Source organism: Amblyomma americanum, unplaced genomic scaffold, assembly GCF_052857255.1.
Source record: "Amblyomma americanum isolate KBUSLIRL-KWMA unplaced genomic scaffold, ASM5285725v1 scaffold_19, whole genome shotgun sequence".
Classification (NCBI taxonomy): domain Eukaryota; kingdom Metazoa; phylum Arthropoda; class Arachnida; order Ixodida; family Ixodidae; genus Amblyomma; species Amblyomma americanum.
Genome location: NW_027526491.1, coordinates 1,222,427 through 1,244,470, shown reverse-complemented (window position 1 = coordinate 1,244,470; position 22,044 = coordinate 1,222,427). Strand labels below are relative to the sequence as shown.

The 22,044-nt window shown below is 50.7% G+C and overlaps 1 protein-coding gene across 3 annotated transcripts in view; it reads left to right on the top strand.

Moving 5' to 3' along the window:
- Positions 1-22,044, top strand: part of LOC144111944 (uncharacterized) — a 62,714-nt gene that overhangs the window by 26,850 nt on the left and 13,820 nt on the right. For all 3 annotated transcript variants that reach the window (XM_077645041.1, XM_077645040.1, XM_077645042.1), the window contains 2 exons: positions 7,300-8,500; positions 21,082-21,267. In XM_077645041.1, the coding sequence (XP_077501167.1) occupies positions 7,300-8,500; positions 21,082-21,267 (1,387 nt within the window). The remainder of the gene's footprint in view (positions 1-7,299; positions 8,501-21,081; positions 21,268-22,044) is intronic.

Here is a 22,044-nt window from a genome sequence, read left to right as displayed (position 1 = left end):
CATCCCGATGACTGTCTGACGATGCCAAAAAGATGTTCCACGGGGTCTTGGCTCACCCTGCTTGTCATTACATACTTGAAACCAATGTGTTGCGTCAAATACTTCAACAGCGACAAGGTACTGCATAGAGTTACACGCAGTCCAGTTACTGTGGACTGGCTTAGAAAGCCCCGCTGCCCATTTGTGTGGCGTTCCCACTCTGACAGAAACGACAGAAAAGAATTCAACTTGTCGGCCGATGCAGAGTTCGGACGCAGTGCTTCAGCTGGAAAGCGTGACGTCATGACTTGTATAACACCATGAATGATCCTGCAAGAGCAATGTTAATGTTCAATTTCAATCACACTTAGGTATTTAACTTATTTACGACACATAAATAATAAAGCGTTCAGTTAGTCATGTGGTCGTGCACCAGTTCACTATAGCACACTGTATTAAGTGAGACTTGTTGTCAGGCAGGCTAGTCCCAGTTTGATCTAGGCTGTGGTTGAAGGTTAGGTTGACAAAATAAGGCATTTTCTTTGTACCTGGAGTAGTGGAGTTATCATTCTATGATATGCAATACTTACTCAAAAAAGTGAACTGTCGCTGTTATGCTGCCGCACAGAGGCTCTAACATGGCTTTTTGCAGCTGAAGCCCATGAATTACTTTTTCACTGAAGAGCTGGAACGCAAAGGAGACTCTCATTTTCTCGAAATTGTTAGGGTTCGTATGGCTGGATGTGATGCATGCATAGCCTGCAGGGTAACATTGCTTCCGTCCAGCTCCACAGCTTTTCGAATAGTTCGCATTGTCACCTGCAGGTAAGGCAAATCAGTAATTATTTACTGCCAGTTAGAATGACTGGAACAAAAATTACAGAAAACAGTTAAGCATGCCGCTTTGGCAAATACTTACTTGGCCCTTTGGTGTTTGGAAATCCAAGCTCAACAGCCGGTTTCGAAGGCACTTTATGAGGTGAGGGAAGTCTGACATGAAGAAAAGTTGACGGTGCTCGTCTACAGGATGTGGTGCACTGCATTTAATGTGGTCCAAAGATGCCTTGATGCCCATTAATGTCCACATCCGTCAGTTCCAACTTGCTCCGTTTGATGTTACGAACTCAACCTTCAGCCCTGCTTTTTCTGCCAAAATTATGGCTTCAATCATGATCTTCGTTAAGGTACTGCCGCAAATGTTCCCTCTTGTTGCAAATGCTGCAAGAATTTGGGTCCATTTTCCAACAAACGGTACGAAAACCAGAACCATTCCGTGATCGCATGGTGTGTGTTTGTCCTCAGTCGATGTAAACTTGCCGAGATCCACGAAACCATCTATGTGGCCAGCCGTTGTCACAGAAAGATGCTGAGAGAGCTTCATCTCATCGACAATAATTCCACCGTGGCGTGCATATTCATCCATTGTGGCCGTCTTTTCACTGATGACTTTGAAGATCTTTGGGCAGAAACCAAACCCTGTTCTGTAGGATTTCAAATATTTGCGTAGAGTTGTTTTACTCGGGAGTGACAGTATCTTTTCCTTCCTCAGGTGCTCATAAAGCCTGGCACTCTTCATTTTCATTATGAGGCACTCCAGGACCCATTCGTTAGAATACTGCATGCCTTTTGTGCTTTTTCTTGAAGCAGATTTAAACATGTGAAGTGTTGCTTCACGCTGTTTTGGAGGGAGACTTTCTATTCTAGAGGCAAATTCTTTCTCATTGATGTCTTTGTTTTTAGCTGCCATTGCTTTCAGTTGGCCCTTTAATGCAGTGGCACTGGTCTTCAAACGTTTTGTCTTCTGCCTTTGAAGTTTTAGACGCTGAGCAAGAGCTCCTTTCTTGGACACACGGGCTTTTAAGCTCGACTTTCGGGTCAGCAATAACTTTCGATGCGACTTGCACTCTGGGCAGATAAGTCCTGTCGATGAAAAAAAAAACGCAACTGTTTAAATGCTGGAATAAAGAATACATACATACGAGACTAGTACATGAAAGTCTCTTAAAATTACTTACCAACGGACGGGAGCACTTTATGCTGAAGACGCAGAGTCCGTTGCTGCATGTTGCTGCCTGAAGTTTCACCGTCAAGTTCGGTAACACCTGCCTATATTCATCATCCGTCATTGCTCCCTTGCAAACACAAGTTGCTTCGGCATCCTGCAGTACAGCTGCAGCGTCGCCAACAGAGGCAACTGTTTTTTCTGTGCACATCACTCCTTGGTAATAAATGTCAGCACAAACTTTGCCTCCGACAGGCTTGAAAACCACAGCTCGCTCATGCGTAATCACAAGCCTTGCTTGCATTTTCAAAGAAGACGTCGCAAAAATTAACCCGAAACGTTCGTCCTCGAAGCGGCACCAGCTCGTCGAAGGAGCGAGTCCACGGAGCGACTGAAACGAGAAAGGCGAGGATTCTGTAGCAGCCAGCTCTCCCGGCTCTTGATGTTCGTTGTCAGCGCTGTTCACGTCCTGACACGGCTTCTTGCTTCGTGGTGGAATTGTTTGACAAGCAGATCTTTTCCTTTCAGTCCTCTGTTTAGGGGTTTTAACAGAGAGGTAGGCTGGACACCCAGGCAGCAGCGTCGGAATGGCACCGGGAGCTAACGACGGCTTGCCTCTGGGTATATGCACTTCAACGCCGTCGATTACGTGAACGTAGTCGCGCAATATGAGGTGGGCTTCAAAATGGTGCTCACACACTGCTGATAGTTCCCTGAGGCTCTTGTCGTCCCTTCGCATGTTCCGCTCCCACTTCCCTCGCAACTCGTCGTCTCTTGGTGCGGCAAACAACGATGCTTTAGGCGCGCCCGGGTAGCCGGTGCGGCAGCCTGGCGCAAAACAGTGAGAATCAGTTCTTCTTGTTGCCATAACTTCGTTAAATTCCCTGACACTGATGCTACATAGTTCCTGCTCACTGCTATCCCTACTTAACAGCAAGATACGAACGCTAAAGTAAAATTAACTGCGTGACAGCGCGCGCGCGAAGCGAGCTAAATCACACACCGCATTGCCATGTGCTGCCAACGTGCGCGCCGGAGGCTAGGAAAAGGCGCAGCAGCGCCCCTGGCGGCCGTCAGTGTCAACTCGCTTCAGCCGATCTGGCCCCAGCAGCCACCGGTCGTGCCACTAGAAAGTATTCTAGTTCACTATACTCGTGGTATAATTTAGCAGCCAGTTTATTCGCGCACATAGAGGAAGGAAAGAACTCTGGAGAGGCAGTTACATCATTTGTGTAGCTGGCTCCTCCTGCTCCCTTCTTGGCCGCTGTATCAGCATGCTTGCGCATGCGCAGCAGGCATTGCAGCAGACAACAACGCTACGCCTAGCATTACTATTGGCTACGCCGTCGGGCAGACTCCCAGTAGTCCTTGCAAAAGCCCGTGATTTCTAGCGCACTTTGGCGTGCAGCTCGGATAACGAGGGCCTCTCCCAAGTTTTCCTTCTTCCATGTTTGCGCATCATGTCGGTTACATCAAAAAATTGCATCATGTCAGTCAGCCCTGAAGAGGGCTGAACAAGTATCTTCTGGGTTGAGAAACAAAAGCTTGAAGCAGGCCCAACAAGGTCAAGCTTTGTTGAAACAAGGAATTTCAGCCTTGCTGATGCACTTCGCGAGCTTGATGAATTAGTAAAAAAATTCCAAGAAGCATTGAGATACAGTTAAACCTAAACGTAATGAACCTCAATATAGTGAATTTCTCGATACTATGAAGTTTCTGAATTCCCCAGCACCTGCATTGAAGCGCATGTATTTCAGACCTCCATGTAACGAAGGTATTGCGGTGGTTGACCTTGGTGCAACGAACTGGCTACGCCATCTCTCTGTTAGCTAGTGCTGCTGAGCCACTCGAAATTTGGCAGAACCACGCAGAAGTTTCATGACGATAAAGCACCGACATAAGACGAACGCCAATTGCAGCCAGCGGCTGCAGTTGACACAACGTGCCATGCTCCAGCGCCATCGGTGCATCTCTGGCACTTTCTCTTTTGGAACGTCATGCTACGTGGCATTACAACAGTTCGTGCTCAAAAGCACCGAAAAAATAATAGGTCATAGCAAAAAAAGGAAAAGACACAAGCAGTGCACGACCATCGCTGCCGCGTGGCTGCTCGTGTGATTCCGATGCCGATAGCTCTCAAGCATTGGGAGCGGGGACGGTGGAGAGCACAGGCAACGCAAGGTGAGGAGTTCGTTTCCAGGGGCAACAGCAAGGGGATAACCGAGAGGATAACCGAGAGAGGGAACATGCAGGAAGAAGCATGTGCCTCTGCGGCGAGGCCGCGGTGCCCCTACCCGCCCTCCCCACCCCACGCGGAGCAGCATTGCGTGAGCCGCGGCGGGGGTGCCGGCTGCTGCCGCAGTTAGCGCGATCGCGAAACGTTTCTCCGTGTTTCTTACTTCGAGTAACGCTGTTTTTGTAAACATTTTCAATATGATTTCACCTACATTTATTTCTTATTTTAGTTTCAGTTATGCAGTGTGCTTTCGACTGTTCTCGCAGAAACTGCAAGTAACGAAAAATCCCACTTTTTTTAATTTCTTTATAACCAGGTTTAAATTGAGCCAATGAAAAAAAAGAATGTTTCTAGTGAGCGTGTTCTTCAGACATTTAGTCAAGCATGCTTGGCTGAACTCGCGTGCAAGACAGTGTCAGGATTAATAAAATTTTTTGTCACTTTTTTCAACAGCTGTTTTTTCTTTCTAGCTACACATGGCTGAACTTTATCTCATTAGGAACAAAATCTTTTGGGTGACTCCTTTTATTCCATTTGTGCTGCTCCCGGGTTGCTCCAGGATTACCGTTCTGATACAAAGGTTCTCCAAAATGAATATTTTTCTGCTCCAAAAATTGCTCCAGAACTTGAAATGCAGTTTGCCTTTGATGTCCCTTTAAGCTTGTTTAAGATGTCTGCCGCCCTCCCATACTTGGAGGATTGTGAATGTTGCAGCCTTTATTGGTCTTCTGGTCAAGAACCCAACACCTTTTTCTTTCCTGCACAGAGCGTGGACGTTTGATGGATCTCCAACCTAGTCACTGTTTAATGGCTTTCGTGCATGATGTAATTTGGCACCGTTGCATGCGATTCTGCTTGCAGACCGCAACGGTGACCTAGTGGTCTGAGCATCTGCCTCGCATGCGGGAGGTGTGGGGTTCGATCCCCAGTGCCGCCGGGTAGCCACCGGTGATGCAGTGGGTTCAAGCTTTCCCCTGCCTGGTGCTCGGCTTCTTTAGGGTGCAGTGCTTGGGAAATGGGTGTCTGACCCTACCTTGAGTCGAAGAAAAGTACCCTGTGCCATGGCGCTCTTTGGTCACAGCCGATGAAACACATAACTTCTATAAAACGTCTTCAAACAACTCCAAACATTAGCCGCGTCCAACTCTAGATTGATATGTTTAAAAAACATCTCATAAAATAATGGAGGCTTATCCACAAACGTTTTAAAAACACACTGACAAAAGAGGTTTATTCACAGACATTTTAAAAACATACTGATAATAGAGGTTTATTCACCAATGTTTTGAAAACTTTTCTAAATATACACTTTCCACTCAATGTTTTAAAAATTTCTCTGACGAGAAGTCTACTCGAGAACGTATGCAGGTATGAAACTTCTCAGTGTAAGAGAAATTTGGAAGGTGGCCCCTGCAAAGCAAGCATCCTGCTACTTCCAGTTTTAATGCCAAGCAATTCAGCTTTCTTTATTGGACACTTATATAATAAACTATGGCAGAGACTGACGAAGCGGGTTTTCTTGCCTCATTTGCATGTGTATTTATGCTGCAAAGGGCAGCTGCCTGCCCTTTACAGTTCAAGCTATACTGCAAATATCTGAGTAAACAAAATCTGCAGCTCTAAAAAAAGCATGAGCACTAAACCTAATGAAATAGCCCCGTAAAAGAAAGAAACAATGGGTCCAGTTGGGCATACCATTTGGTTCCAATTGGAACCATTTGGATCCAATTGGTCAGCCAGTTGGACTCATGAATCCAACTGGGTAGTCCATTTGGTTTCCCGAGTTCCAGCTGGGCATTCCAATTGGTTCTGCTTTCCAACTGGATTACCCAACTGGTTTTTGAGTTTCCAATTGATTTTGGCACTTCCAGTTGGGTTGCCCAACTGTAACCATTTTAAATCAATTGGGGCTTCCAGTTGGAACCAAGAAAACCAATTGGAAGTTGATGTCCCAACTGGAAGCTCCAGTTGGTTCCAACTGGACAATCCAATTGGAAAGTCTGTGCGTAAGTGACTGATGTTCTTCATTCTGTGTATATGTTTAGCTGGCTATAAAACAGAATGCTAGGCTAATTGTGTTCTTGTAAAAGAACACTTCCACCATCACTGTGGGCATTCTTAAATTAGATAACTTCGCTTAATGTTCACTCGCCACTGGCTCCAGCTAGACGGTCTCATCGGTGGTGTATATTAGTGACTGAAAAAGTGTGCTCTGTGGATATACGTCAAGAACTTGTGTTGGTACACAGCGTTTGACTCTCTGTGTGTAATGCATACTTGCTAGTCTCTCTTGGTTTTCCTAACGGCATGTATTTATAATTTCAGGTCCCTTGTAGAAATGTTGGCAGCAGTCTCACAGAAGTCATAGAATAAAGGCCAATTGGTTCCAATATAATTCTGTATTTTTTTTTTTTTGCTGACCAGTTCAAACCATTTGAGTCAAATAGGTATGGCAATTGCGTTCAATTGGTGGTCCATTTGGCCTGGTTGGGTGAACCAATTATTTCTAACTGGAAGCACCATTTGGACTCAATTGGTGGAGCCCAATGGGTGGCGAAAACACAATTGGTTTTCGATCCATTGGTTTCAACTGGACCCCCCCCCCCCCCTTTTTTTTTACTGGGATCCCACTGGTTGATTCTAGAGGGCTCTAAATATGTAGCATACTGATATTGAGTCTACAGGCTTCATGAAAGCAGCCATTTTCAAAAAATAAAAATGCCTAAATATGTTAAATTCTGAGCGAGTTCTTACGAAGAAGTTTTCTAGATCTTTTCTGGCGGAGCATCAGCAGGTATATAGCACCCCTTTTTGCCTCATTGTCTAGAGAACATCTGAAAATAAATTTGTACTAGACATTACCGTATACTTTAGTAGACATTTGTTACATGTTGCGTAGCACTTCTTGTGTTTCGTGGGAGATGCCCTTGTGCCAGAAAAATCTATCATCATCATCATCATAATAATTCTGCTTGCATCAACAGCAAAATTTTATTTGCCGCTAGTTTATAACATTTTTACTTTATTCATTTACTTCAGCATTTGGTGGTGTCGAAACTAACTTGACCTCTGTTTTCTCCAGCATTCACATGACGAAATGCACAATGGACGGACATTGGAGGTGGCGCCGCCGACAAAGAGACGGCACTCGGTTCACCAAATGAGTGAGGGTGGCCCCTTTAATGGATTGGAAGAAGAGGAAGAAGTTTGCAGAAAACGCAGCAGGCCAGAAATAGTCTCTCTAACGTCCCCACTCACTCCTCCACACAGCGTGCCAGAGAGGCTTAGCAGGGAAGCATCGCCCATCCCGGCCCCACGGCTGAGCAAGCACAGCCGCTTGCCTAGACCGGTAGAGGTTCAGGAAACATCGCCCATCCCGGCCCCACGGCTTAGCAAGGACAGCCGCTTGCCTAGACCGGTGGAGGTACAGGAAGCATCGCCCACCCCGGCCTCACAGCTGACCGACAACAGCTGCTTGCCTAGACCGGTAGAGGTACAGGAAGCATCGCCCACCCTGGCCTCACAGCTGAATGACAACAGCTGCTTGCCTAGACCGGTAGAGGTACAGGAAGCATCGCCCACCCCGGCCTCACAGCTGAATGACAACAGCTGCTTGCCTAGACCGGTAGAGGTACAGGAAGCATCGCCCACCCTGGTCCCACGGCTCATTGAGAAGAGCTGCTTGCCTAGACCGGTAGAGGTACAGGAAGGGAAGCGTGAAGAAGCATTTGCATACATGCAATTCCTGCAAAGTCCTGCACATGCTCAGCTGGGGGAGTTGGCGTTGTCCGAAATCTCTCTTTCCAAGGAAGTGAGGGCTTTTCTGGACCAGCTCAGGACGTTGGCCTCACTCTCCGAGCAGTCCGACTCTGTGGCGGTGCTCGTGTCGAATACTGAGCACAACACGTTCTTGTGCGCCGTCCTCACCCTGCTGAGCAGGTGCAAGACAAACCTCATCGTGAAGTTCTGCCAGGGGAAGTGCAAGGCCCCCTTGTTCACCAAGATGGAAAATCTGCTGCTCATCGCTATGGCGCATGCCGCACCGGATCGGCAGGCGGCACTCCTGTTCGTGCTGATAGCCCGCTTTTGTAGCATCTGGCAGCCAAAAAGTCTGCTGCCACAGGCCGCATACGTGCGGTTCATGTTTGCGCTGTGCCGCAGCCTTGGTGAGCGTGCAGTGGCCCGTGACATGATCTGGGAGCTCATGCGCTCTGACCGGGCTTCGTTCCTGGTGGCCTCAGCAGTGGGTGCCTGGCCTGGTCTGTTTGATGCCCTGTCACCAGGTAAGGAACTGGATTCGTCATCTGCAGTAGTAAGCTGAACTGGCACTGCTCGAAGCACTATTTCCACTTATGCCTTGAAACTCGGCAGTGGTAGTTGCCTGAAATGGATGGAACTATAGGCAGGCACATTGTGTTTTACTGGAAGAGTGTGCATACTCACAGTTAGGACGCACTTGCAGAAAAATTGTTTTGGCTGCCAAGCCTTTTAGAGTGAGCCAATTGGGAGGAGTCAGGCCCTGAGTGCATGTCCACATATCTTAAATGTTTTGTGGTGTTCTTCCGTGCAGGTAGGAACCAAGGCAGTGGCAGTGAAACACGCTGAAGGAATATTTTTATTCCATTAACAAAGTACAAATGAGTGTCAGCACAGCTTGGCTGCTGTCAGCGATAAGCTAGCATGAACTGAAACAATTGCACTCGGCGCTGCGGTATATAAACTGTTATCATGGAGGCGTGTCAAAGTAGTGCACATGTCAATATTAGTCGGCACACAACCACTACTACAGTTTTCTTTTACAGTGAATATTTTTATTACTGTAAACAGTACACTGCAGTATAGGTATAAAAATATGTTTGCTGTAATTATGTTCATAAACTCCTAAAAACTTGTATGTTGCTAGAAGTGCTGGCGCAGTGTTACCGTATTTACACGATTGTATTTACACGATTGTATTTACACGATTGTGAGTCGACCCTTTTTTTGAAATTTAAAATTCTGAAGTGGGGGCGTCGACTTACAATCGAAACGAAACCTTGCACTGCCAATAAAAAGAAAAACAATCTATCAGGGACGCTACTGCGATGTTAGAAGTTTTTGTTTGCTCTATGGCTCCAAGCGTAGCATTCAGGTATTCCGCGTGCTTTTTGGCCAGGATTTTTTATTTTTTATTTTTACTGCGCACTGCACCGTTACCCACCGCGATGGTTCAGTGCTACTGAACAGGATACCCGGGTTAGAACCTGACCGCGGCGGCAGCGTTTTGATGGAAGCGAAACGCAAAGGCGCCTGTGTGCTGTGCGATGTCAGTACAGCAGGTTAAAGATCCCCAGGTGGTCGAAATTAGCGGCGCTTCTGGGGAATGCCGATGTGTGCTGGAAGAGCCGATGCTTTTGACTCGACTGCAGGCAGCTTGCTTTGCCATGAGCTCTCCAGGTTCGAAAAGCATTCGGCGCTCATTTACTGCAGCGTTCAAGAGGGAGGCCATCATTTACGCCGAAGAAACCAACAACTGTGCGGCGGGCCGCAAGTTCGACGTTTCTGAACGGTTGGTGCGGGAGTGGCGGAAGCAGCGAGACAAAATTTTCTATTGCGACTCCAAGCGAAGAGGTTTCCGTGGGCCGAAGTCGGGACGCTTTCTGGAGCTGGAGGTCAAGCTTGCAGCGTATGTCACCGAAATACGTGATCGGTTCCTTCCAGTGACATGCGAAATGTTCACGCAACAAGGCCGGGTCTTTGCTGCGGAAGCTGGAATACTCCGAACAGACTTCAAACCCAGCAGGGCTTGGGCTTCGAAATTTATGAAGAGGGCTGGCTTCTCTCTTCGTCGGCGTACTAGTGTATGCCAGAAGCTGCCTGCTGCTTGCAAGGAGAAAGTTCTCGCCTTCCATAGGCACTACCTCAAGCTCCGCGACTCGCGGCAATACCTGCTCGGCCAAATCGGCAATGCGGACCAAACTCCCGTCTACTTCGACATGACGAGCAACACAACAGTGAGCGTGAGGGGAGCTCGCGAGGTTAAGCTTCTCATGACAGGAAACGAGAAACTTCGGTTCACTGTTATGCTATCATGCTTGGCAGATGGCACAAAGCTCCGACCGTACATCCTCTTCAGAAGAAAAACTATGCCAAAGGAAATGTTCCCGAATGGTGTGATTGTGCGAGTGAACGAAAAAGGCTTTATGACGGACGACTTAGTTATTGATTGGTACCGTCGGGTGTGGCTTTTGAGGCCAGGGGCATCCCTCAAAAATCGCAATCCGAACCTCCTCGTGCTGGACTCATTTCGCGACCACCTTACCGTGAAAGTGAAGGCAGAGCTCCGAAAAGAAGATACAGATATGCTGGTGATTCCTGGCGGTCTGACGGGGCAGCTGCAGCCGCTAGACGTTGGCATTAACAAGCCATTCAAGGACTTGCTCCGGCGTGAGTACGAGTGGCTGGCGGCAGAAGGGCGGGAACATACGCCAACGGGGAGCGTGAAGAGAGCCTCCCTGGCGGCTGTGTGCGGGTGGGTGATTTCCGCTTGGGCGGCCATTCCACGCAATGTCGCGGTGCGGTCGTGGTCTGGATATATCGCCAGAATTTCGCTGGGCCATCTCTGCCAGCTGATTTTATTTCATGGAGGAGCTTTCTGTTAACTGCCAGCATCTTCTGTTGTACCAAAGCGACCATATGCTTTTTCGCTTCAATGTATGCCTCCCACAGCCTATTTATTATTTCAGGTGTGCCCCACAGTGTGGCATGTCGAAGCTCTCTACAAGTGACTTTACGTTGCTTTAGGGCATTGGACACCTCTTTGTCCCACCATGCTTTAGGTCTATGTCTTCTGGATTGGCCGGCTAGCTTTTACTGCAGTTATTGCCTTTTTTACCCAGAGAGACACTTCAGCCAGTGGCTAAAGCTGACACGGTGACCCTGCGAGAACCAACCACAGGGGAGGAGTACGTGGAAGCAGCCTTCCTGGGCTGCATTGAAACACATATGGCCCACCAGTTCCAATCCCTGATAGGCCAGGATAGTGCAGCACTACCACCCGCAAGCCCACCTGTCAAATCGGGATGTGACACAGTCACAGAGGGGGAGCTGAAGCGAGCACTGCGACACGTGGCGCGAAGCTCGGCAGTAGGGCTGGATGGCATACCACCATTACTAATAAAAAAGATGGAGAAAAGAACACGGGAACAGCTCAGGGAAGCCTTGAACTATGTAATGACCACAGACACTGCTCGGTGCTCAAGGATACAGCTGGTACTAAAGAGAGGAGGAGACAAGGCCCTCTTGAAAAGCTATAGACCCATTGCAATAACATCTGCATTGTATCGCTTGTTTTGCCACATTCTGCGAGCTCGCATACAGAGATGAGCGGAAAATGCTCAAATTCTGGGCGAACTGCAAAATGGCTAACGACCCAATCGCCGACTGGAAGACAACCTTTTCGTTGTGACATCTTCAATTGAGATCGCCGCCAAAGAGAAGTGAGAGCTGGTACTGGGCTTTCTGGATATAGCCCAGGCATACGACTCAGTGAAGCACGATCGACTGTGGGAGGTCCTGGAGGCACAGGCTATCCCAGAACCGCTACTACACTTGGTGAAGGCTTTATACACTGAAACCCAGGCTGTGATCCACTGGGGGGCCTCAACCACCAGGCCAATCAGCGTGTCTAGGGGATTGCGTCAGGGCTGCCCTATGTCGCCAATCCTGTTCATGTTGTTTATCTCGGGGATGGAGCAGCGCCTTGTGGAGAGCGGAGTTGGGTTCAGCCTCACCTACATGAGGGATGGCGCCACTCGTACTCGCAGGCTACCAGCCCTCCTGTATGCAGACGATATTGTCACGGTGTTGGTGACAAGAGGGAACCTGTTAGAAGGCAGGGCTCGGCAGCACGTCCTTCAGTTGGCGAGACGGCGAACTTCAACGTCTTTCAAAACGAGAGCACCACGAGCGTCGTCTTCTTTCCGAGCGCCACGAACGCCACCTGGCATTCCTCCCCTCTTAAAAAAAAAAACACGCGCAGAAGAGCGCGCGAACACAAGCACACACACAAGCACACACAAGCACAATTAATCACACAAGAGAGGCACGAAGATTCTGGGTGGGTCCCCGTGCCAAATACGGCTTCAGGCGCAAAACATGGACGATCTCTGGACGGGGCTTTCGACGGGTTCTCTGCTGGGAAAGTTCAGCGTCCGGTTCTACCTCGTAATTAACGTCGCTGACGCGCCGCAAGACTTTGTAGGGACCGAAATAGCGGCAAATGAGTTTTTCGGACAAGCCGCGTCGTCGAACAGGTATCCATACCCAAACCTGGTCGCCGGGATGGTAGGAGACTTGTCTGTGCCGGAGGTTGTATCGCCGCGAGTCTTTGTCTTGTTGCTGGGTGATGTGAATACGGGCTAGCTGACGAGCCTGCTCGGCTTCGTGGGTAAACTCCTCAGCGTCAGCAGAAAGATGGTCATCGGTTGCGCAAGGGAGCATTGCGTCGAGCATCGTCTGAACCTCCCTGCCGTAGAGGAGGCGGAACGGTGTGAAACGGGTCGTCTCTTGAACTGCTGTGTTGTAGGCGAATGTCACGTACGGTATGATCGTATCCCAATTCCTGTGTTGTACATCGACGTACATCGCCAGCATGTCCGCCATAGTCTTATTAAGCCGCTCTGTCAGCCCATTTGCCTGCGGGTGGTAAGCAGTAGTTTTCCGGTGGGTCGTCCCGCTTAGCTGAAAAATTTCGGCCATCATCTGGGAAGTAAATGAGGTTCCTCGGTCGGTAATGACGTAGGTCGGGGCGCCGTGCCGAAGTACGATCTGATGCACGAAGAAATCCGCAACCTCGGACGCTGTGCCACGGGGTAAGGCTTTGGCCTCGGCGTATCGAGTGAGGTAGTCTATGGCAATGATGATGTACCGGTTGCCACCCGAGGACAAAGGGAACGGACCGAGAAGGTCAATGCCGACCTGATCGAATGGGGCGCGTGGTGGTGCAATAGGTTGGAGGAGTCCCGGAGGCTTGGCGGTCGGGGCCTTACGGCGCTGACATTGCCGACAGCTCTGCACATAGCGTTTGACAACAGTGGCGAGTTTGGGCCAGTAGAACAGCTGGCGGATTCTGGAAAGCGTGCGAGAGTATCCTAAATGGCCAGAGGTTGGTTCGTCATGGCACGCAGAAAGTATTTCCTCCTGAAGTGTTGTCGGCACGACGAGGAGATACGCGCGCGAACTGGAACCAGGGTTCTTCTTATAGAGCACGCCTCGTTGCAGGGAAAACGACGACAGGTGTCGAGAAAAACATTTAGGAACGGTGGCTGGCTGGCCTTCCAAATAATCGATGAGGGGTCGTAGCACTGGATCGGCGCGTTGTTGGGTTGAGAAATCAGAAGAATTGATAGCCCCAAGGAAACTGATGTCGTCGTCCGTGTCGGGGGTTGCGAGTTCGACAGGCGCACGAGAGAGGGTGTCGGCGTCTTCATGCTTATGTCCGGACTTATAAACAATGGTGAGGTCAAACTCCTGCAGGCGAAGGCTCCATCGCGCCAGGCGTCCAGACGGGTCACGCAGGTTGGTCAACCAACACAAGGAGTGGTGGTCAGTGACCACTTTGAAAGGGCGTCCATAAAGATAGGGGCGAAATTTCGCAGCAGCCCAAATAATGGCGAGGCATTCTTTTTCTGTCGTCGAATAGTTCATCTCTGCGCGTGACAGAGCGCGGCTTGCATAAGCGATGACTCGTTCAACGCCATCCTGGCGTTGCACGAGAACCGCGCCGAGGCCGATGTTGCTGGCGTCGGTGTGTATCTCAGTGTCACCTCGCTCATCAAAATGGGCAAGAACGGGCGGCGTTTGAAGTCGCAGGCGGAGCTCGGCGAAAGCCATTTCTTGCTCGTGGGACCAAACAAAAGGTGTGGTGTCACGGGTGAGCCGAGTCAGCGGTTCTGCGAGGTCAGCGAAATTTTCGATAAAACGCCGATAGTAACTGCAGAGCCCTAGGAAGCGCCGAACAGCTTTCTTGTCACGTGGCAGTGGAAATTCCGCAACCGCGGCCAGCTTGTCGGGGTCGGGCTTCACGCCGGCGGCGCTGACGACATGGCCGAGAAATTTCAGCTCCTGGTAACCGAAGTGGCATTTTTGGGGCTTCAATGTCAGGTTAGCTGAACGAAGGGCTTCGAGGACCGTCCGCAGGCGATCAAGGTGTTGACTAAATGAGTCGGCGAAAACCACCACGTCGTCGAGATAGACTAGGCAACACTGCCATTTAAGACCAGAAAGGACAGTGTCCATCATCCGCTGAAATGTGGCAGGCGCAGAACAAAGACCGAAAGGTAGAACTTTAAATTCATAAAGGCCGTCGGGAGTGACAAAGGCCGTCTTCTCACGATCCCGCTCATCGACCTCAATTTGCCAGTAGCCACTTTTTAGGTCGATGGACGAAAAATAACGAGCGCGCCGAAGGCGGTCGAGAGAGTCGTCAATACGTGGCAATGGGTAAACGTCCTTCTTCGTGACTGCATTCAGCTTCCGGTAATCGACGCAGAAACGGAGGGTGCCGTCTTTCTTTTTAACGAGGACGACCGGCGAGGACCATGGGCTGTTGGAAGGCTGAATAACGTCATCTTCGAGCATCTCCTTAACTTGGGACTTAATGACTTCGCGCTCTGTAGACGATACCCGATAGGGGTGTTGACGGATCGGGTGTACGTCATCGTACGTCACGATGTGGTGCTTGGCTATGGTAGTTTGACGCACTTTCGACGAGGAGGCGAAACACTGTCTGAATTCGAGCAATAGTGCACACAGCTGCTCCCGTTGGCTGGTTGACAGCGCGGAGTTGACATCGAGGCTCTCGAGGGGAAAAGGAGGCTGCACTGGTTCTGAGGAGAAGCACTCGGAAACATCGGAGATGCGTTCGATAAAGGCTACGGAAGTGCCGCGAAAAAGATGCCGATGCTCGTGCGAAAAATTGGTAGCAAGTACCTGTGACTGGCCACTGTGAAGATGGATCAGACTGCGGGCCACGCACACGCCTTGCGTCAACAGTAATGACAGGTTGGTTTCGGCGATGGCGTCACCGTCTTGAAATGATTCGCACTCAACCGTAATGAAGGCGCTGGTTCGAGGCGGCAGGGTGACTGTGTCCGTAGAAACTCGAAGTGTCTGGCTTGGTCGCGGCGCGTTGGGGAGGGCGACAGCACTCTCAGTTGAAAACGTGACCTTGTTATCGCGTAGGTCAATAATCGCCCCATATTCACGCAGAAAGTCGACACCTAAGATGAGGTCGCGCGAACAGTTATTCAGAACAAGACAGCAGACGACAAATGTGGACTCCCGGATTTGAACTCGGGCGGTGCACATGCCGAGAGGTGCAATCAAATGACCGCCCGCAGTGCGAACGTGTGTGCCAGCCCATGGCGTGAGAACCTTTTTGAGGACGGCGGCGAGCTGGCTGCTTAAAATCGAATAATCAGCACCAGTATCTAATAACGCTCGAACGTGGTGACCATCCAGCATCACAGGTATGTCTAAGGAAAGCCGCTCACGAGATGCAGGCTCCGGAGAGGATGATCGGGCACAGGCGTCGTTGTCTGTAGGCTGTGCCACCGGTAGTTCGTCGGCGTGGCGTGTGCTTTCTAATGGGGTCAGTGCGTCGGAAGTATCGGAGAATGCGGGCGTCTGAATCGGTGAGGCGCCGTCATGTGTCAGTGTCGATGTGTCGAAGCGAACGGGTACTGCGGACCTCGGAACCGTCGAAGCGTCGTTATGTCGAGGGAGTGTCGCTGTGTCGGAGTGAATGGTGACCGCGGACTTCGGAACCCGCGAGGCGTCGGCATGTCGTGCCCGCGGCGATGGGGGGTCCCCCTCAGAACGACGTCCAGCGAGCCCACCCCCTAAGGTCGCTGGTTGCAGTTTTCCCGCCGTGGGCTGGGCGACCGGCCTTGCGCCGCCCGGGAAAAACTCGCGGTAGAAGGTGAAGGACGACTCCCGGGCGATGGGGATCGAGCCCGCTGGCGACGAGACTGTTGCCAACGTTGGTGTTCAAGAAAATCCGCGACGGCCCTGGGTCGTTCGCCATAGCGGGGTCGAGGAGAATCGGGGGGAAACCCTTCGAGGCCCAGACGGCGGTAGGGGCAGTGCCGATACAGGTGACCTGGTTCCCCGCAGTGAAAGCATAGGGGGCGTCTGTCGGATGTGCGCCACACGTCGGCTTTGCGCGCGGACGGTCGGGGAGCTTCCACGTACTGCAGCACGGGTGCAGGCGGCCCCGGCACTTCAGCAGGAGCCGGAACGAAGGACGCCGGTGCTGGAGCAGGGGCCTGCAGGGCTTCGGCGTAGGTGAGACGACGGTCAGGCGCGAAAGGAGGAGGGGATGGACGAGCCTCACCGGCAGGTAAGGACGGCCGGAGCACTTGCTGCACCTCCTCACGGACAAAGGTCGCCATGGAGCTTTGAGCTGTGGTAGGGGCCCCGTACAGCTGCCGGATTTCTTCGTGCACAATCGACCGTATGAGATCGCGTATCCGGGAGGCATCGGTGCCGTGGAACGGTAACTCGCTGGAAACGGAGGCGGCGGATACGGGTCGATCGTACGCGGATGCTCTTTGCTGAAGAACCCTCTCGATCGTGGAAGACTCAGTGAGGAACTCGGCGACAGTCTTCGGAGGGCTGCGGACAAGGCCGGCAAAAAGTTGCTCCTTGACGCCACGCATGAGATGGCGCAGTTTTTTGTCCTCGGGCATTGCAGGGTCCGCGCGTCTGAAAAGGCGCGTCATGTCCTCGACATACGCTGCAACATTTTCATTGGGCAGCTGAACGCGAGATTGCAGAGCGCGTTCTGCCCGTTCGCGACGATCCGAGCTGCCGTATGTGTCTAGGAGCCGACGCCGGAACTCACTCCAAGAGACCAGCTGATCTTCGCGGTTCTCGAACCAAATCCGAGCGCCGTCCTCCAGGCTAAAGTAGACGTTCCGGAGCTGGGCGGCGTCATCCCACTGGTTGAATGCGGCAACGCGCTCGTAGTGCTGCAACCAGTCTTCCACGTCTTCAAAGATGTCGCCGTGGAAGGACTTCGGGATGCGGGGGTTCTGGAGCGTGAAGTAGGGTGTCGACGCCCCAGGCATTGGGATGCTCAAGGCAGGTTGCTCCGTGGACATACCGGATGGAACAGGCTCGGGGGGTAAGCCTCGAATCCGGCGGCGAGTACGGTGAACAGGCGTCGTGACGGGAATTGGACTGGAGCTCCGACTAACGGTTGGGGTACGGGACATGAGATCGATCCGACCTCCACCAGATTTGTCACGGTGTTGGTGACAAGAGGGAACCTGTTAGAAGGCAGGGCTCGGCAGCACGTCCTTCAGTTGGCGAGACGGCGAACTTCAACGTCTTTCAAAACGAGAGCACCACGAGCGTCGTCTTCTTTCCGAGCGCCACGAACGCCACCTGGCAATATAGTACTGCTTGCGGACAACACGGGAGATCTCCAGAGCCTCCTAGACATATGCTCATCTGAGGGCGATGGCCTCGGGCTCCGTTTCAACGCCACGAAGTCTGCAGCAGTCAGATTCCTGCCAGAGGCGTCCGAGGACAGTGGACAAGAGACCCCACCTCTGCATCTTCAGAACGTACTGCTTGCGGACAACACGGGAGATCTCCAGAGCCTCCTAGACATATGCTCATCTGAGGGCGATGGCCTCGGGCTCCGTTTCAACGCCATGAAGTCTGCAGCAGTCAGATTCCTGCCAGAGTCGTCCGAGGACAGTGGACAAGAGACCCCACATCTTCAGAACAACAGTGTCCTTTGGTTGCCGTCTTACAGATACCTGGGAATAGAAATCTCGGCGGGCTGCAACTATGTAGAGGATTTCGAGAAGCAACTCCAGACGAAGGCCATCAGACGACGGGCTTTCCTGAGCTCACGTGCCTTATGGGCTTTCGACCGTTTTGAAGTCACCTGATCGCTATGGAAGGCAGTGGCGGTGCCAGGCCTTACCTTCAGCAACGCAGTCATCTGTTTATCCTCCGTGACTCGCCAAGGTTTGGAGATGCGGCAGAGAGAGGTGGGACGAATGGCCATGGGAGCTCACGGCAGTGGGCCGAACGAGGCGGGTCAGGGTGATCTGGGGTGGTCCTCTTTTGAGGCACGGGAAGCCGTAGCCAAACTGAGCTATGAGCGTCGTCTTAGCAAAATGCAGGATGGCTGCTGGGCGCAGGAAGTGTTCAAGTATGTCCACCTGAGGTGTGTCAACACCAAGTGGGCCCGTTGTACGACCAGGAGTCTGGCGGATAAATACGGAGTGGTACCCCCCCCACTTCAAGTTTCCAACCCAACGGACGGCAAAAGATTCGAGAACAAGTGCGATGCGAGGAGCAGCGTCGTTGGCAGCAGACGGCCCGCGAGAAGCCAGCCCTGGCTGTTTACCAACAAGGGAAATCGAAGGTCAAAAAAGAGCCCCTGTATGACAACACTAGGGGCAGTGGACTGTTGTGCGAAGCTAGGAGCGGTGTGCGTCGCACCCGATGTCTTCGAGCAAAGTACACGGAGGGTATGAGCACGATGTGTGAACCTTGCGGAGGCGCTGATAAAACCGTCGAGCACATCGTGTTGGAATGTGCAGGCCTACACCCGTCGGTTTCGAATGCACAGGACAATTCCTCAGTAGGCCCCATGCCGCTTGACGCGATCAGCGGATCCAAGAGCCTCGGGGCACTAGCAATAGCACTCGATTTTCACCGACCCGACGAGCCACCGCAATGGAAGCTGGTTGAGCGAACCAAGCGATGTTTGGAACATTGGTGGCGCACACGACACGGTCACGCTCCTTGAAGGCTCAGGGGACCAAAACGTGCCATGAGCGTATGTTAGGTGTTTTTATTCTTTAATTTTTATTTTTAATTACCTTCTTGGCTTGATCCGGTTTTTAGTACCGTTGATCTCCCGATACAAAGGGATAGCCAGCATCATCATCATCATCATTTAGGAAGTGCGGGCTTTCCATGGAGGACGATGTGCTGTGGGATCGCAGCGGCGACGACGACGACAGCAGTACCACTGAAGATGACTCAAGTGAGGATGAATAGCCCGTCTATGCAATAAATTTTCGTTTTTGAAGCGCTCCACCGGTGTTATTTTTTTTGGACATGCGATTGGGGGGGTCGACTTACATTCGCGTCAACTTTTGTTTTTCGGACATGTGATTTGGGGGGGTCGACTTACATTCGAGTCGACTTACATTCGTGTAAATACGGTACTCTTGTGTTGAAAGGGAGCGGGAGTGATCAGTTCTCTTAGGATAACTGTCACCCTGTGGCAGTGATGTCAGCAACGTATGATCATAGCAGCGCGCTGTTCAATTCCTTGAGGCGAACAGGTAATCTTCGCGTGTGAGCATGGTTCACTAAGCGGATTTTCACAGTAATGTGATTTGTGGAAAATATGCATGGCCATTCAGGGGTATCACATAACTGGCTGCAGGCAAGCATTGTTTGCTTGTTTTGCTAATTAAAGGAACTGAACAAATAAAACTTGTCCTATATATCAGCAGGGTGCCATGTTCTAATCACAAAGAGACCACTGTCACTGTAAAGGAAGCTTATATATGCTGTAGAAAAGTCCAAAGAAACATAATACCAGTGTCACCACCACCAGCTGATTTCACAAGTAAAATGCTTGCACGTTAGCACTGATTTTTGGGTGCGGATACCAGAGGCAACACTACTCCGCCATGCGCTTCAAAACAGGCAACCCGACCTTTTTTGGCAAGGACATCACGAATTTGAATCAACTGGCAGAGAAATTTTTCAAATTCAATTTTTTTGGCGATAAACGTCTTTTGGTGCCATATCAACATCAGGGTAGCTGGAAAGAGTCAAAGAGAATCAGTTTTTATTGAGAGCTATAACTGAAACAAGTTGTCCTCAACCTTAATGTGTAGTGGTCTGGGCGTCCGCTTCAGCTCCGGGAGGTACGTGGTTGGTTCGAAACCCACTGCCGAACACCCACCGGTAAAAATGGGTACAAGCCAACCATGGCCCGGCGCCCGGCTTCTGGGGTGTGTGCTTGGAGGAGGCTCCGCAAACCTCGCTGCGCACTTTCGAGGGCAAACCCAGTTTTGAACACTTAGTCTGCAGTGGTGGTTCATGTTTCACTCCCAAGTGAAGAGGTCGACTCAAAGCTCGTACGCTCTAACCAGCGTCTCAAATTCAACACTAAGTGATCCTTCGTCAGAAGAGATTCAGAGTATCACTGCAGTCCTGGGCAAATCCGGTTTTTCTGTCTGTCCAACTTTAGTGTAGGGCTTAAAGGTCTACACTAAAGTCCCTTGTAGCATTGCTTTTTTTTTTCACACTTTCTCAAACAGGAATAGGCGATTTGTTATGGGTGACCAGAAACAGGTTGTGTGCAGTGATAGTTTTATGTTTGGTTCTTGAGATGTTTGTTCTGGTGTATGCAATGGTCTTTGTTGGGCGCACTGCATGCAGTGTATCCTATGATGTTAACGGTCTTTTGTTTTTTTGTTTCATGTTTTCGTGCATCGCAGCTTTTTGCAGATTGTAGAAAAAAAGAAAACTATTTTCGACACACGGAATACTTGAGGAAGCTGCTTCCCTTCAGTTTGCCATGTTAACCCTTTTATAACTTCTGTTGTCATATTTGAGGCTGATTATTGGTCATGAACTGCATGCTTTTCCAAATTTATCCTTATTAATATTTGAAAGGCTGTGTTGATGCAACTTCTTGGCATAAGTCCTGCAACATGCCCTTTCACTGTTCTCTGCTTAGAGTGGGGGACATAGGAAGGGGACCTTGCCCGCAGAGGCTTTGCTTGGTCCTTCAGCCAACAACCGCCCCACTGTCTGTACATGTCGAATGCAGGCCCAGTGAGGAATGTCATCAGCTACGTGCTGCACCGGTGCCCATCCAATGAGCTCAGCGACACACTCCTGTCATATTGCAAAACGGTGCTGGATAAGCTCGGACCTCTGCCCTGCTTCGACGGAAACTTGTATCCACTGGTGGATGATCTCCTGCATCCCCTGCTGACTACCCACGAGTGCATGGGTGAGGGAGTTGGCTCTTGGAGCACTTCGTGCCGAGGCCTCGACGAAAGGGCGTGGGTTGTGGAATAGATGGTATCCTGGCTGCTGAAATCAAGAAAAGGAAATGGATATGGGCAGGGCATGTGTGAATGCAGGGGACGAGTAACCAATGGTTCCTTAAGGGTAACAGAGTGGATTCCAAAAGACAGTAAGTGTAACCTAGGAGCTACCCTCGTTACGCTTCTTGGAATCCACTCTGTTACGTTTAAGGGACCGTCGGTTAGTTGTCCTCTGCATTCACAGGCCCAGCCCATATCCATTTCCTTTCCTTTATTTCGGCCAGGCTCTTTCGTTGCACTTTCAGTAGCCGGGTGGCCAGGTGAGATCAGGATGGCTGCGGCTTGCACTGGACAGAGCTGATTGGAGGCATCCGGTGGAGGCCGTTGACGTGCAGTGGGCGTAAAACGAGGATGATGATGGCGGTGTGATCATGATCTGGGGCAGTGTACCAACTTTGAATCTGCTCAGGGGCACATTCTGGCTGTGAACTCCTCAAGGAATTGTTCCGGGAAGGCATGCGTTTACTGATGCAGTGAAAGTGTGCAGTTCTTGGTTATAGCTCTCATTCAGCAAGAGCCCTGCTTTCTGTGTGTCCAATGCCTCCGCCCTGGAACCCGTGAAATCAAATTCAAAGGCACACTGCAGAGGGGATGATTGTAAAAGCGAAATTGTTACAGCACAATGTGAAGCCAATACTACTAATGCAGATTTGTCACATCACATCGTATAATTAGCTCCC